This window comes from Myotis nattereri, assembly GCF_964212035.1.
Source record: "Myotis nattereri genome assembly, chromosome: 4".
NCBI classification, from domain to species: domain Eukaryota; kingdom Metazoa; phylum Chordata; class Mammalia; order Chiroptera; family Vespertilionidae; genus Myotis; species Myotis nattereri.
The window spans coordinates 2,074,081-2,089,777 of record NC_138079.1 but is presented as its reverse complement, the minus strand read 5'-3'; the positions used below and the strand labels follow the sequence as shown (position 1 = coordinate 2,089,777).

The following is a 15,697-nucleotide window of genomic DNA, read 5'->3' as shown; positions in this document are numbered from 1 at the left end:
ATGGGAGAGAATCATTGATTGGCTGCCTCCTGCACGCCCCCTACTGGGGATGGAGCCCGCAACCCGGGCATGTGCCCTTGACCGGGATTGAACTGGGACCTCCTGGTTCATGCTAGTATGTTGATGCTCAGCCACTGAGCCACACCGGCTGGAGCCACTCCGTATTTTTGACGCCTGGATTGGTAAGGCCATGATGCCAGCACCTAACCGCCGCGTGGAGGCGACCCGGCTGGGAGCCGAGGATTCAGAGAGAGTGACAGGGAGTGGCTGCTGTGGCTCCGACTCGCTGGGTGGAGAGCAGCTCTCCTTCCTGCCGCTCTCCTCTGGCGGGGCCAGTCTCGGGGTCAGAAACGGGCATGACTGTCCCGGTGGTGCCCACGGGGCCCGGGTCAGCCGGGAGATCCCGTGGCCTCACTGGGCATCTCTGACTCGGGGAGGCACCTGGTTGAGATGAGAGCACAGCTCTCGACACCCAGCGGGAGTTCTGTCCCCCGAGGCGGAGAGACGACTCTCCACAGGCTCCCCTTCTCGGGGTTCGGTCTGACCCCACTGTCAGCTTCTCCGGAAAATGAAGGCCCGGCCTTCCACCTCCTGGACCCAAACCAGCCGTGGCCTCTTCCCTTCCCTCCTCTCCGCTGCTTCGTAAAAGGGCGCTTTTATTGTGCGAAAAACAAAATGATGAAAGCGCAATGAAAGGAATTATTTCTTTTCATTTCCAAATCCTTCCGAGGTATACACAGCGACGCGCGTTGAGCAATGGTTGGATGAGATGAACATTCAAACCCCCAGCCTCTCTCGCCCTAACCCTCCAGGCCCCGTCTCTGCAGCCACCCCTCCTCTGTCCCAGGCCTGCCCGTGGGCCCGTCCGTCACCCAGGCTTCCCCTTCTCACTTGGAAACTCCTTGGCGGCTCCTGACATGCAATTCATATGACACTCATCTTTCTAAGCCGCCCTGGCTCCCAGCACTCGCTCACTCAATATTTGGCACTTTCCTGCATTGTAACATATTTTCCATGGGAGCACAGCATTCGTTCCACCTCTCTCTTCTCCTCCCCCTTTCTCCGTAACACACCCTTAGGCCTTTAAGTGTGGCCTCTGACCCCCCGCGGCAGACGCACCTGGCGTGCTTATAAAAATGCCGTCTTCTGGACCACTCCCCAGGCCTGGCCTCAGCATCTCTGGAAATGGGCCTCAGGAATCTGTATTTTTAAAGATGTTTTCTTGGTGATTCGGGGGCACCCTGCACTTGAGATGGTGCCACAGGCTGAGGGCAGGGGCTGTGTCATCCATCTTTACGTCCCTAGCACTTGGCAGGGAGTAAGCGCTCACGCTCAGGTGTCGAATGAGGAAATAAAAGCCCAGCGTCGCACGAGGCGCACTGGGGTCCCGGGAAGCCTCAGGCTGACCTGCTTCATCGCTGCAGATCGGCTCCTACTTTGGAAGCGTGCTCTGCTCCGTGGATGTGGACAAGGACGGCGTGACCGACGTGCTCCTGGTGGGCGCGCCCACGTTCATGAACGACCTGAAGAAAGAGGAGGGGAAAGTCTACCTGTTCACCATCACGAAGGTACACAGATGCTGACGCGGACTGAGTTTAATGTGGATTGGCATTGGTCAGTAAAAGGTAGCCTGCCTTTTTGCATTTGGTGAAAGAGAGTCTATTATTGAAGGATGATTTTCATGTACGGTGTGTTTCTGTTTCATTATTGGGAGGATGTCACCGTTCAGTTGTGATTTTTAAAATCGCATGAACCTAGAACCTAACCTAGAGCTTACTTACTGTGCACTGACAGTTTCCATGAGGTCTTTGCATGGATGTTCTCTTTCGCATGAAGTGGTAAATGCGTATCGTTTTTAAACACACACACACACCTGAGTATGTCCCCAGTGTCCTCTCCAATTATTCTTTGTGTAAAGAGATCACAATAACAGCTCAAAACTGTCTTGTGGACTTTTACAGTGAAATAGACAAATGGACCAGCCCCTGGGAACCCCCTATAACCCTGGATGCTTTGCACATCAGCCGCCAGGAAATTCCATTGCTTAGTGTAACGGTTAGGTATACATCCAACTCCGAAACTTTCCAGTCCTTGCACATCAAACGTAGCGCACGCCAACATGGAAAATCCTCCTTTCCAGCTGGTGGGCTGAACTCTCTAAATCTGTGCACGTAAATACAGGGTCATAGACGCTCCGATGGCCACAGAGGGGGAGGGGTGGGCAAGAGACGCTGATGTTAGCACAGCGAGTGTTATGTTTAGCTGTTGTGATATTTTGTCCTCCCTTATTTATTTAAATTAATGAAAAAACCAGCCCTTCAGCAGAAGCAAGTAAAACTCTTCTAAAGCACACGAAGCACGCAGAACTGAGCATCCAGTGAGGAACGGGCAGAGCTACGTGGCTTCCCAGAGCCCAGCTGCGTAGCTGTTCCTTGCTGGCCAGCCCTTCTGAATGGCCACTAATGGCCACAAGTGAGACCAGCTCCTAAGAGTTTATCAAACTTGGTGGCACGCAGACTGCTCGGCGAGTGTGATCGAGGGGAAACTGGCACCGCCTGGTTTCCGGTGGGGAGCGTGGCTTTCTTATGAGGCCATGGAATATCCCCATTCTTATTTCAAAATCTGAAGAAACAACTGCGTCTTTTACAAGGAAAGGTCTTTCCTTTGGGCGGAACTGCTCAGCGTTTCTTACACCGGGATAGGCATGATCTCGTTTTTTCACTTTCTGTGCCATGAAAATTGTGCCACGGTTCAGTAATTTTTCCGCAAAGGTCTAAATTAAGATTTTGCATTTTATTTTGTCTCTACCTTAATTTTATTCAAAATATTAATAGGTTTTCACCAAAAAAATTTTAAGTCAAAGGTGTAGAAACAGGTGACGATATAACATGAAGGAAAAGAGGAGATAGAGGAATGGGTGCCTTTATGTAGGTTGTGTTGCTGAAGAGAATCGCCCCCTCGCACCTCGCTTTATAAGCAGATTCCTATGACCTTTCTTACGAAAATTCTTATTTATAATTCTGATCGTAATGGGAGGGTTTTGAATTCTAGGTTTCCAACTCTCTCCCCTTACCCTTTGCAAGTGGGCGTGGCCATCGCTGGCTGTGAATTGTAATTGTGAGGCTGTGAGGTTCGCTGTACTCACTCCTCTCCCCTTCTCCAGGGCATTTTGAACTGGCACCAGTTCCTGGAAGGCCCCGAGGGCGTGGAAAACTCGAGGTTCGGCTCCGCGATCGCCGCCCTCTCGGACATCAACATGGATGGCTTCAATGACGTGATTGTCGGGTCGCCCCTGGAGCAGCAGAACGCGGGAGCCGTGTACATCTACAACGGCCACGGCCGCACCGTCCGCACCAGGTTCTCCCAGGTAACCCGGGCGGCCAAGGTGAAGTGTGCACAGGGGGCATCATCGTGCCCGGCTGGGGAGGAGCATGGGGACCATCCACTCCGCCTTCTCCTCTTGGAACTATTCACTCACTCAGTAAACATGTAGTGAGCGGCTACAGCATGCCAGGGCTGTCCTATGCGGGGATGTCACAAAGGAAGGACAGGCGAAACTCTGCTCTTCACGGAGCGGACAGAGGAAAGATAAGAGAAATACGATAAGCAGTGATGGCGAACCTATGACACGTGTGTCAGAGGTGACACGCGAACTCATTTTTTTGGTTGGTTTTTCTTTGTTAAATGGCATTTAAATATATAAAATAAATATCAAAAATATAAGTCTTTGTTTTGCTATGGTTGCAAAGATCAAAAAATTTCTCTATGTGGCACGGCACCAGAGTGAAGTTAGGGTTTTTCAAAATGCTGACACGCCGATCTCAGAAGGTTCGCCATCACTGTGATGAAGTGTCCCAGGTCGTAGTCAATGACAAGGAGTGTTTTAATGAAATGGGAGTGAATTTTCAGGGATGAGGGTGACCCGGGAGGCCTCGCTGGGAAGGCAGCTTTGAGTAGAGAGCTGGGGAGGGAGGGAGGATGGGAATTGGGACCTGAACTTGTGTCAGCTCCTGCCCCGGCCGCCGATCCCTCACTGCTTCGTGCTGGTTTGTGGTTTTATGGAAAAGATTCATGCTGTTTCTCTGATAAAGGGTGGCTGCAGGAATGATAAAACCGTCAGATAAGATGAGTTGAAAGTCAGTGGTGTTTTATGGAGAATAAGCAACCTGGGAAGAGGCTGTGTAGAGAATATGACAGTGCCGCGTAGAAGGTGCCTTTTTCTGTTCCAGTTGCTGTGCCCTATAATTGCATGTCCAATGTGCCCTTTCAGAAAATCCTGGGATCCGACCGGGCCTTCCGGAGCCGGCTCCAGTACTTCGGGAGGTCCTTGGACGGCTATGGAGACCTAAATGGGGATTCCATCACCGATGTGTCCATTGGTGCCTTTGGACAAGTTGTTCAGCTCTGGTGAGTGAGTGAGGCAGACACAGAGCAGCTAATAAAGCAGGGCCAGTGCGGTTGGGCAGATCGCTCTGCGGGGCCTGCAGAAGGGCCGCGTGCTGCTCTAGATCTCCCTGGTGGTCCTCAGAAGGGCCGCGTGCTGATCTAGATCTCCCTGCTGGTCCTCAGAAGGGCCGCGTGCTGGTCCAGATCTCCCTGCTGGTCCTCAGAAGGGCCGCGTGCTGGTCTAGATCTCCCTGCTGGTCCTCAGAAGGGCCACGTGCTGGTCCAGATCTCCCTGGTGGTCCTCAGAAGGGCCACGTGCTGGTCCAGATCTCCCTGGTGGTCCTCAGAAGGGCCACGTGCTGGTCCAGATCTCCCTGGTGGTCCTCAGAAGGGCCACGTGCTGGTCCAGATCTCCCTGCTGGTCCTCAGAAGGGCCGCGTGCTGGTCCAGATCTCCCTGCTGGTCTCAGAAGGGCCACGTGCTGGTCCAGATCTCCCTGCTGGTCCTCAGAAGGGCCGCGTGCTGGTCTAGATCTCCCTGCTGGTCCTCAGAAGGGCCACGTGCTGGTCCAGATCTCCCTGCTGGTCTCAGAAGGGCCACGTGCTGGTCCAGATCTCCCTGCTGGTCCTCAGAAGGGCCGCGTGCTGGTCCAGATCTCCCTGCTGGTCTCAGAAGGGCCACGTGCTGGTCCAGATCTCCCTGCTGGTCCTCAGAAGGGCCGCGTGCTGGTCTAGATCTCCCTGCTGGTCCTCAGAAGGGCCACGTGCTGGTCCAGATCTCCCTGCTGGTCCTCAGAAGGGCCACGTGCTGGTCCAGATCTCCCTGCTGGTCTCAGAAGGGCCACGTGCTGGTCCAGATCTCCCTGCTGGTCCTCAGAAGGGCCGCGTGCTGGTCCAGATCTCCCTGCTGGTCTCAGAAGGGCCACGTGCTGGTCCAGATCTCCCTGCTGGTCCTCAGAAGGGCCGCGTGCTGGTCTAGATCTCCCTGCTGGTCCTCAGAAGGGCCACGTGCTGGTCCAGATCTCCCTGCTGGTCCTCAGAAGGGCCACGTGCATTAGCTAAGACTCCAGGGCACTGGTTTTTGTAAAGGAGGACTGCCTTCCCTGGTGGGAGAAAATAAAACATTTGCTTCCCATTAGCATCCAGCGTCTCTTCTCTGTGGCGAGAAGGGCGTGGGAATGGTCGCCAGGGTGTTGGGGAAGATTGTCTCCAAGGGGCCCTTGCTGGCTCCCAGCAGGAAGCTTCCTGAGATGCCCTAACCAGACTGAGCACCCGGACCGCACTGCAGCTCCTCACTCGGTTAAGAGGCACCGCTTGGAACCATCCGTCATGAACAGGACGCCATTGTGTCAGTTTAGTGGCCCCTCGTTGAACCAGTGGGAGCTGAAGAGCAGGAACAATAAGGGATTCAAGCGCCATGCGGTTCAAAGACAAAAATAAATGTATGGGGCTGGTGAGGGAATGGAACCAGAAGGAAATGGAGAATTTCATCAAGAGTTCCCAAGAAGATACAGCCCAGCCATTCATTCACTTGTTTCTGTAGGGAATTGTGCTTTCAATGTCCAAATGCGTCAGGAACAGGAAAGCTACACATGGACGTTGTGCTGTTTCTGAGTTTAATGGCACTATTTACAGTATCTCACTCGTGCTTTCAAAAAACAAAATGCAGTGTCTTCATGAAATCTTTATATGGGAAAATAAGACTGAAGGATCACATTGAAGACGTTAAAAATAAGAAAACATATTTACTGAATAAAACCAGTTAAAACCAGTTATGAGTAACATACCATTGGAAAAATACAAGGTGTGATAACATAATATGACTAATTTTTTAAAATATATTTTTATTGATTTCAGAGAGGAAGGGAGAAGGAGAAAGATAGAAACATCAATGATGACAGAGAATCATCGATTGGCTGCCTCCTGCACTCTCCCCACCGGGGACCGATCCCGCAACCTGGGCATGTACCCAGACCAGGAATTGAACCATGACCTCCTGGTTCATAGGTTGACACCCAACCACTGAGCCACACCAGCTGGGCTATAGGACTGATTTTTTTTCCAATATTTTTTTAATTGATTTCAGAGTGGAAGGGAGAGGGAGAGAGAGATAGAAACATCAATGATGAGAGAGAATCGCTGCACACCTCGTACTGGGGATTGAGCCCGCAACCTGGGCATGTGTCCTTGACCAGAATCGAACCCCAGACCTTTCAGTCTGCAGGCGGACGCTCTATCCACTGAGCCAAACCAAGGAGGACTATATGACTGATTTTTAAACAGTAAGCAATTACACCTCAGTGAACTTGACCGTGCCCATCTTGGCAAGCAGCGTCCCTGGTGGGCTATATCCCTGCTCTGCTATGGCACTCCCTTTAGTGTAGTGATGGCCAAACCTTTTCCTGGGAAGGTGAATTGATTCTTCAAAACAGTCGAGACACATGAAATCAATTACTGACACTCAGCCAAAGTAGGTTAGTGCCATCTTTCCTTCAAGTGCCGAGACTGGCTTTTCTGGGCGACTTCCTGAGAATGAGTTTCAGAAATCCAAGTTTCCAGAATCTCTGAAATCAGTGCCCTCTCTCCTGGGAGGAATGCTCAGCTTCTCCGACAGACGGACTCACAGAAAACCCGCTCCTGGGCCGCGTGGGCCCTGAGGCCCGTGGCCGCGCTGCCTCTGCTACGAGGCCTTCTGTGCCTGCTGATCAGGGGCCTGGGACAGGCATGGTTCATGATCGACGCACCTTTCCGATGGACTCCAGTCCTGAAATGGAAAGAACATGTTTTCTGTATCTTCTTGTAGTACTTTTAGGAACAGGGAATTTTTTAAAATATATTTTATGGATTTTTTACAGAGAGGAAGGGAGTGGGATAGAGAGTTAGAAACATCGATGAGAGAGAAACATCGATCAGCTGCCTCCTGCACACTCCCCACTGGGGATGCGTCCGCAACCAAGGCACATGCCCCTGACCGGAATCAAACCTGGGACCCTTGAGTCCGCAGGCCGACGCTCTATCCACTGAGCAGAACCATCAGGGCAACAGGGAATTCTTTGATTTCTATTGGCTGCTTTGTCAATAGTCAAGGTGTGCCCAAGGGGTCACATGATGACGTACAAATTCCACTGCCCAGGGGCCGAGGAGACCACGGGTTCTAATGGCTCACCTGCTATTGTTTCTCACTAACTGGCTCAGCACACTGGCCGGTTTCCAGCCTCCTCGTGCCTCATACGTTCACTGATAAGTGGAGATGGTATGTGTCCCACCCACGTCACAGGAGTGGCGCAGAAGCAGCGAGGCGGTGCGTGTGGGAAAGGCCCTCAGACGCCCAAGGGCAGAGGCCGAGCCTGCAGCCCCTGCCTGAGGCGGCCTCCTCCCCAGCTCCCGGCACCAGGCTAATTGCCAGCATCATGGCCACATGCCATGCTGTCAGGATCGCTGCCAGTCACCGAGGCAACGGGAAACCGCCACAAGCACACACCTCAGCCCTGTCTCCCCCCTGCTACCCCGCCCCCTATCTTTATGAGAAAAATGAATGTCACCGCGTCCAGCTGGACAGGACCGTGTGCCCCTCTGCAGACTCGGGCCCGTGCTCACGCGTGCCCTCGTTAAACCAACACTGTAAGGATGACTGTGCTGGTGCCACAGTCACAAACAGGAAACATCGTCCCCGCGCCAGCTCAGAGCTTTCCATCTGGGTGCTGCCAGGTGCCAGATGGAGCGGGAAGGGGGGGCGATGACTGGACCCTGCAGGCACTGGCCCCTGTGAAGGCAGCACACCTGTACTTGGCGGTCTGTCCATCTGTCTGTCCCCCTGTGCCTTTCAGGTCGCAGAGCATTGCTGATGTGTCTGTAGACGCTTCGTTCACACCAGAAAAAATCACCTTGCTCAACAAGAATGCGGAGATCCGCCTCAAACTCTGCCTGTGGGCGAAATTCCGACCCGCCACGCCAAGCAGCCGCGTGGGTGAGTGGGGCTGCGATCGTGTGAACGGAGCGGGGTGTGCTCCCAGGGCGCCCGTCCTGAGCGTGACTCAGACTTGGAGTTTGTGGGCCCACGGGAATCCGGGTTAACGTGCAGACATTTCTCTTGCCACACGGTTAGGTGCTGGGGATGGGTGCCTAGGCGGGAAGCGGGGTGTAGGGCTTCCTTCATCATTTCTGGAAGGTGACCCGGGGCTGTAATCCCTATGACACCGTCGCAGGCTCTCCCCACTCCGTCCTCCGAGTGTCTCCTGCCCGGGTCCCCCATCAACCTCAGCTCCCACAGTCACCCTGGGCGCCTCCCACAGGAACTGAGGGCTCTGCACGTCAGCCAGGCCACAACCTAGGCAGAGCTGTTCAGTACTAGAACCAAGTGCGATTCCTGCTCTTGAGGAATTAATAAGCATGAAATCATGAGAAGATACAAAAGAATGTATTGTTCATGCCCGTGTTTTCACTCTGCAAAGCAATGCAGAGAAGTGGGTACGAGTCTGAGATGTGTCCTACCAGCAGGAGACGGTGGGTGAAACCCTGGGCACGTGCCAGCAGGAATTGTCACCGTCTCTCCTGGACGGGCCGGGTCACCTTCCAGGGCCGGGCCAAGGCCCACATCCTCTCGCTGGTGTTTTCTATCCACCGTGTCTCCCCTCCCCTCCCCTGCCGCAGCAGCTCAGCAGCTGGTCTCGCCCTCGGTTAGGTGACTTCTTTTATTTGCTGCTGTTCCAGTGTTTGGCCCTAAACGTTAGAAAGCAGTCGTTCCTGAAGTGTAAACAGATAGACTAACGTCATCAGACAGCTTGGTCTGAACCCGAAGGCCGCTGTTCATAGCGGCACGACTTTAGGCCACTTGTGAAACCTCTTTGAACCCCCGTTTCCTCACCTGTAGCGCAGATGACAATACCCACCTGGGGAAAAGGAAAGGAGAACCAGTGTGACAAAGCTGAGGCCAACAGCCAATGTCTCACTGTCGGAACCTTCAACTACGTCTGCTGCCCGCCTGGCCACAATCCAGAGAGACGAGACTCCTCATAGCACCATCTGCCTTATCTGGGGTTGCTCCTCCTCATTGCATTACTTTCAATATTTTAAAAGTTGACTTAACTTCCAAAAACATTCATTATACAGGTTACCTTTAAAATATCTATTAGAAATGTTGTATAACTTTTCTTGCTCCAATGACTTCAGGAGGCTGAGAAAGATGGATAAGATGTAAGAGGATCAATGAACTAAACAGCAGCGGCAAAAATAACGCAAAGGCACAGCAGTGTCCCGCTGCGGGCGCGCAATGACTGTGTCTTTCCCTTTCGCATCATCGTGTTACGAATGGTGTTTGGAAACCAAAGTGTGAGGGAGGGAGTAAGTTGGCCAGTCCCTCTCAGAGACTCCCCGGGGGCGCCCCCGCTCTCCTTCCCCTGCGTCCAGCCACAGTCGCACACATCCCACCCGCGCTAGCGTCACGGCTGCCCTGGGCCGTCCATGGCTCACAGCCCATCCACGTAAAAGCCGCTTTCACATTTCCTCGAAGTCAGAGACCTCACCCAGTGAGACACAATAAGACCAGGGATGCTTTTCCCTTTGAAGGTTTTTGTCGTAACATTTTTATGATGTTTATCACAGCCATTACCTATAACATCACCATCGACGCGGACCTGTACTCGTCCCGCGTGACCTCCAGGGGGCTGTTTAAGGAGAACAGTGACCGGTACCTGCAGAAGGACGCCATCGTCGGTCCAGGACAGACTTGCTCTGAGTTCGCCATCCACATACAGGTGAGGGTCCCCTCCCCGCCTCCTGCCCTCCCTCCCTGGGGCCTAGTGAACGGAGAAAATCCAAAAGGGAGACTGAGGAGCCAGGAGACGCTCGCCTGCTGACGCATGCTTTTCTTTTCTGGGGACAGGACGCCTGTCCCCTTCGCTAACGCGTACGGCCAGGGGCCGTTCCTCAGTGAGGGGCGCTACGTTTTATTTGGGGTTGCAGTTAATGGGGCTAAATAGAAAACCCTCAGAGACGCCGGGGACAGAGTGCTTTATAAGACGGTCAACAGGGAGAACGTGTAGTTGACAGGAATTTCACGTGGACATTTTCCACTCGGGAGATGCGTTCCTTTTTAAGGAGCCGAAGAGAACCATCGCACCTGGGTTTTCCGCTGGCGGATGAAGTCCACGGGGTGAAGGGTGGCAGGGCACCAGGGCGAAAGGATGAGCTCTGCTCTCAGGCCACAGTGACGCCCGTCCAAATGGAGCTGGAAGGTCTCCCGAGGAGGAAATGTGCTTCTCCGAGAAAGCTCCCAGCAGGAACTTTGTTTTATTAATTACAGGACCCTTTCCCCGTAGAAGCCACATCATGGAATTTGAGAGTGTACTTTCCTCAGGACGCTGTTAGGAACTTTTCTGGAAATGTGATTCCCGGGGTGTAAGAGGCATCGGGGTTGCCCAGGGAACTGTTACGGAATGCGTGTCTGGGTCCTCGCCGCCAGCCTCGGGGGGTTGAAGGCCCAGGGCACACGCAGGGCGAAGGGGTCCAGGTACTCCTGGTGCAGCCGGTGATGCAGAGACCACATCTCGGGAACGGCCGCGTGTAGACGCTGAAAAGCATACCATGATGCTCGGATGCATGCACACAGGTTGTTTGTTGTTCAAGTTGAAGGTTACTTATTCGCCAAGGCCTGGCCTTTTGTTGTTGAGGGGCCAGCTGTACCGCCCATTTAAGGAATGAAAGCTGGAACCACATAATGAGCTGAATGGCAAGTCACACTGAACACGTGGCCCATCGAGGGGGGTGAGGCAGCCAGGCTGTTGGGGTGGAAGTCCTGGTGGTTCCCCGGTGCACCTGTGGGGCTCGCAGGGCCGGGCTGGGTCCTCGGCCGGGAGACGCTGTCCAGTTCAGTCCTCACGGGCCCTGCCATGTGCCAGCCTGGCAGCCAGGCCCCAAGGGGCCGCGAGGACTGGCTGCAGCCTGGGATGGTAAGTGGTAACAGGCCCTCTGGGGAGGGGGCACACCCTGTGTCCAGCGCTCGCCGTCTGCTCCTCTTTCTTTCCGGAGAACCGGGAGGGGTCTGCGTGAGGACCGCTAGGTGACACTCGCACCCTGTCCTGGTGTTTGTACATTTTCCACTAGACGGGGCGTCTCAAAGCCAAGTGCCTGTGGGCACCGCCAGTCCCCCTCCCTGCACGCCAGCGGAGAGGGTGCTGGGGGTGGCGGCTTCTTGACTGCGAGAGGCCAGGCACCTCACCTGAGCCAGGAGAGAGGGCTCCTGCTGTGGGCTGGGCTGGAAGTCGGGGGCTGGGCCAGAGGGAAGTTGGAGCTGGGCCAGCAGGAAGTCGGGCCAGGGGGAAGTTGGGGGCTGGATTAGGATGTGGACGTGGGCAGCGCCTTTGTCTGGCTTCGCAGAGCAGAGTGAGGCTCCGGCTAAGGAAGCTCTTGTCCGTCACCTGATAGCCAGCCTGTCCCTTCCCTTCGAGGCCACAGTGTCCCTTCCAGGGTTACCACGGACCCCAGGTCTCAGCTGTAGGGACTGAAAAGACAGCCAGCAACCCGAGGGCCGGGACTGACACAGCTCGTTACAGCATTACAACTGGATATATTGCCAACCGGCGTGGCTCCGTGGTTGAGTGTCGACCTATGAACCAGGAGGTCAGGGTTCATTCCCTCCCGGTCAGGGCACAGGCCCGGGTTGCGAGCTCGATCCCCAGTGTGGGGTGTGCAGGAGGCAGCCGATCCATGATTCCCATCATTGATGCTTCTCTCTCTCCCGCTTCCTCTCTGAAAGCAATAAAAGTATATATTTTTAAAAACTGGGCATATCACCTGAATACTTACCATTCCTTATGTGCATACAGTGAGGTTCCTGGGCAGCTTAACCAAGAACTGCTGCTTCTGATTTTCACTGAGCCCCTGACTTTAGTTTCTTAGCGGAGAGGCAAAGGCCAGATTAGAGCAGAAGAGAAGACGCCAGAGCCTTCATCTAGACAACGCTGTGGCCTGTTTCTGCTTTAACGCTTCCTGTGCTAATACACGGACTCTGTGTGTGTGTGTGTGTGTAGGAGCCCTCGGATGTCGTCCACGCCCTGAGTCTCCTCGTGAACATCAGCCTGGCCCACCCCGGCACCAGCCCCGCCCTGGAGGCCTACTCGGAGACGGCCAGGGTCTTCAGTGTGAGTGGGGTTGGCCCTCCTGGCATCCAGACCCGCTAGCAGGTTCACCGTGGCTGCTGTGGGAAAGACACTTAGCACGTGGCCTTTAACCCGTTCATTCTCTAAATGAAATACCGTGACTACGTGCACAGGCCACTAGCATGTAAGACCCACGCAGCCCGAGCTTTCGTCTTCCTCGTTCGCTGTGCTAGGCCCGCCCGGCCCGTGAGCGGAGCCGTCCCCCGCAGGGCCCACGGGTGTTTGTGGGAGAAATAAATAACAACACAGCGAACTCCGTGTGCTCACTGCCCACTTAATGGAATGTTACCCCAACCTGTGACTCCCCTGTACACTCCCACCCCCACACTCCTCTTGCTCCCTCTGCCAGGCACCCCCTTGAGCTTCGCATTTATCGCTGCTTCCCTCTCCGAGTTGCTAAGCGTGTACATAGTCCGGAGGCGTGGCTTAGTTGGGGCTGGTTCTGAGCGCCATGTAAACGGAATGACGCTGTGTGTGTCCGTCCACATTTGCTCTCCTAAGTGCCAGCGTCTGGGCTTGCTTTCCTTCTCTAGATCCCTTTCCACAAAGACTGTGGGGACGACGGCGTGTGCGTCTCCGACCTGGTGCTTGAGGTCCGCCAGCTGCCAGCTGCTCAGTAAGTTACACTGTGAAGCTCCGTGTGGCTCAGCGGGTTGGGCATTATGCTGTGCACCCAAAGGTGGCGGGTTCGATTCACGATCAGGCACATACCTAGGTTGAGGGTTCAAACCCCTGCTCTGGGCACTTACAGGAGGCAACCAATTGAGGTTTCTCTCTCACATTGATGTTTCTTTCTCTCCCTCTCTCTTGCTCTACCTTCCTCTCTCTAAAAAAAAGAATGTAAAGCCTAGTGTAAAAGCTATATAATAAAAGCCTAAGTGACCGTTACAGCAGAATGACCAGAACGACCAGTTGCTATGATGTGCACTGACCACCAAGGGGCAGATGCTCAAGGCGGGAGCTGCCCCTTGGTGGTCAGTGCGCTCCCAAAGGGGGAGCTCCGCTCAGCCAGAAGCCAGGCTCACAGCTGGCGAGCGCAGCGGTGGTGGCGGGAGTCTCTCCCGTCTCCATGGCAGCATTAAGGAGCAGTAAGCTGAGCAGTAAGGAGCGAGGGGTCCCAGACTGTGAGGGGACCCCCACCCCAATGCACGAATTTTGTGCACCGGGCCTCTAGTACAGAAATAAAAGACACATTTGATTGTTATTCAAGTGAATGTTTATGGAGATAGTTTCTACCAAAGAAATGTCTGTAACTAATAAAGACTCTAAAATCTGAATTGCACTTTCTGCCAGTCGTGCAGGTGTCAGACGGTAAGGACTGTACAACCACTTGTATTTGGGTGGTTCCTTCCCCCGACTTGTACTGAAGGCAACAGAGAAGAAAGCCCAGCCGAAACCGGTTTGGCTCAGTGGATAGAGCGTCGGCCTGCGGACTGAAAGGTCCCAGGTTCGATTCCGGTCAAGGGCATGTGCCTGGGTTGCGGGCACATCCCCAGTGGGGGGCGTGCAGGAGGCAGCTGATCGATGTTTCTCTCTCATCGATGTTTCTGTCTCTCTCCCTTCCTCTCTGTGAAAAATCAATAAAATATATTTTAAAAAATAAAAAAAGAAGAAGAAAGCCCAATAGCACTTACTCATCATTTTGCACTGAAGACAGTTTCTTACCGAGCAATTTTCTCAGTATTCGAAGTGAATCTGAAGAGGTTATTTTTTAAATGACTGAGCTGTTTGAATACTGACCCCTTTCCCACCTTAATGACTTTCTTTTTCCTTTTTCTCCTTTTTTGTTTTTTTTAACAGAGAACAACCCTTTGTTGTCAGCAACCAAAACAAGAGGTTAACCTTTTCGGTGACCCTGGAAAACAAAAGGGAGAGTGCGTACAACACTGGGCTCCGTGTGGATTTCTCGGAAAACCTGTTTTTTGCTTCCTGGTCCCTGCCGGTAGGTGGTGCTGGCTCCACGGGTGGGGGCTCACTCCTCCGTCACGCCTCCCCTCAGCTCGACCCCCGAGGTCTGTGCTCCGTGTTGCGAGGGAAGCTCTTTAACCACGAGGGGCACCCTCAGGCCTGAGTGCGCGGCTCCCAACGCGTTAAGCCCCGGGAGCACGTTGCCTGGCTCTGCGTCCGGGCCGGGCCGGCCTCGCAGGCGGCTCAGTTTTTCCTTTGCCCTGAGACTTGCCGCCGGGCCAGGTCCTTGGCCACCGTGAGCTCAGATGCTCCGAGCTGCACTTGCTCCGAGCGCTCGGTCCCGCAGCTGGGCCGGGCGGGCGGCTGCCAGGGGACGCATTCCGGCGAGGTCAGTTAGTCGTGTCGGCTTGATGACTATCCCAGGGGCGCACTTGACCGCGAATGCCCCCGTCCCCTCGGCCACCGCGCAGGGAACAGGAGGGGGAAAAGCTAAGATTTTCCAAACCAGCTGCCTGTGATGAGAGAATGTGAACCGGTCCCATCCAGCTCAAGGCAATGCGAGCTTAACAGACGTAGCGTCCTAAACCATTCTGACTTCGGTGTTTAACTTCCCTGTGCAAAATGACAGCTTATTCTAAAGAGGAAAACTAAAAAACAGTCTTGAAATTATTAAAAGAATATTAATAAACACCAGCATACAATTTTGTTTTCTTCTCGTGAAACTACCAACTTCAACTACATTAAGAGAAAGATATGTATTTAAGACAGCCTTCCATATGGGATTGCAATTACTTCGTGCTTATGAAATATAAGAGCGAATAAATCAATTCTGGGGGGGAAATTCAAGTGTCTGGCCTCTCTCCTGTGGCTGTTGCGTGTCCTGCTTAGCAATGAAAACAGCGCGTTGGCCGCCTGGAGAAGACGGGATGCTAAGTCCTGGGGGCAGTAGGCCACTGTAGTGCGCGCCAACCAGCCTTGGTGCTAAAGTGCCCGTGCGCCGTGCGCCATTCAGCATGGCCGTGCCTGCACACACACGGCGCATACTAATTGCTCATGTTGCCTTGGTCTCGTTCAGGTGGACGGGACGGAAGTGATGTGCCAGGTGGCTGCCTCTCAGAAGTCCGTGGCCTGCGATGTAGGCTACCCCGCGCTGAAGCCAGAACAGCAGGTACCAGCTGCGTTTCAGCCTGAAACCCACGCCAGCCCCCTCAGCTCCCATCTCATCCACCCACAGCCACCCTCCTCTTG

The 15,697-nt window shown here is 53.9% G+C and overlaps 1 protein-coding gene across 1 annotated transcript in view; it reads left to right on the top strand.

Annotated features, from left to right (window-relative positions):
* Window positions 1-15,697, top strand: part of ITGA2 (integrin subunit alpha 2) — a 67,288-nt gene that overhangs the window by 35,798 nt on the left and 15,793 nt on the right. Inside the window, exons 13-21 of the mRNA XM_081090214.1 lie at window positions 1,425-1,568; window positions 3,164-3,367; window positions 4,271-4,407; window positions 8,213-8,352; window positions 9,987-10,138; window positions 12,413-12,523; window positions 13,075-13,157; window positions 14,342-14,483; window positions 15,525-15,617. Of these exons, the coding sequence (XP_080946340.1) occupies window positions 1,425-1,568; window positions 3,164-3,367; window positions 4,271-4,407; window positions 8,213-8,352; window positions 9,987-10,138; window positions 12,413-12,523; window positions 13,075-13,157; window positions 14,342-14,483; window positions 15,525-15,617 (1,206 nt within the window). The remainder of the gene's footprint in view (window positions 1-1,424; window positions 1,569-3,163; window positions 3,368-4,270; window positions 4,408-8,212; window positions 8,353-9,986; window positions 10,139-12,412; window positions 12,524-13,074; window positions 13,158-14,341; window positions 14,484-15,524; window positions 15,618-15,697) is intronic.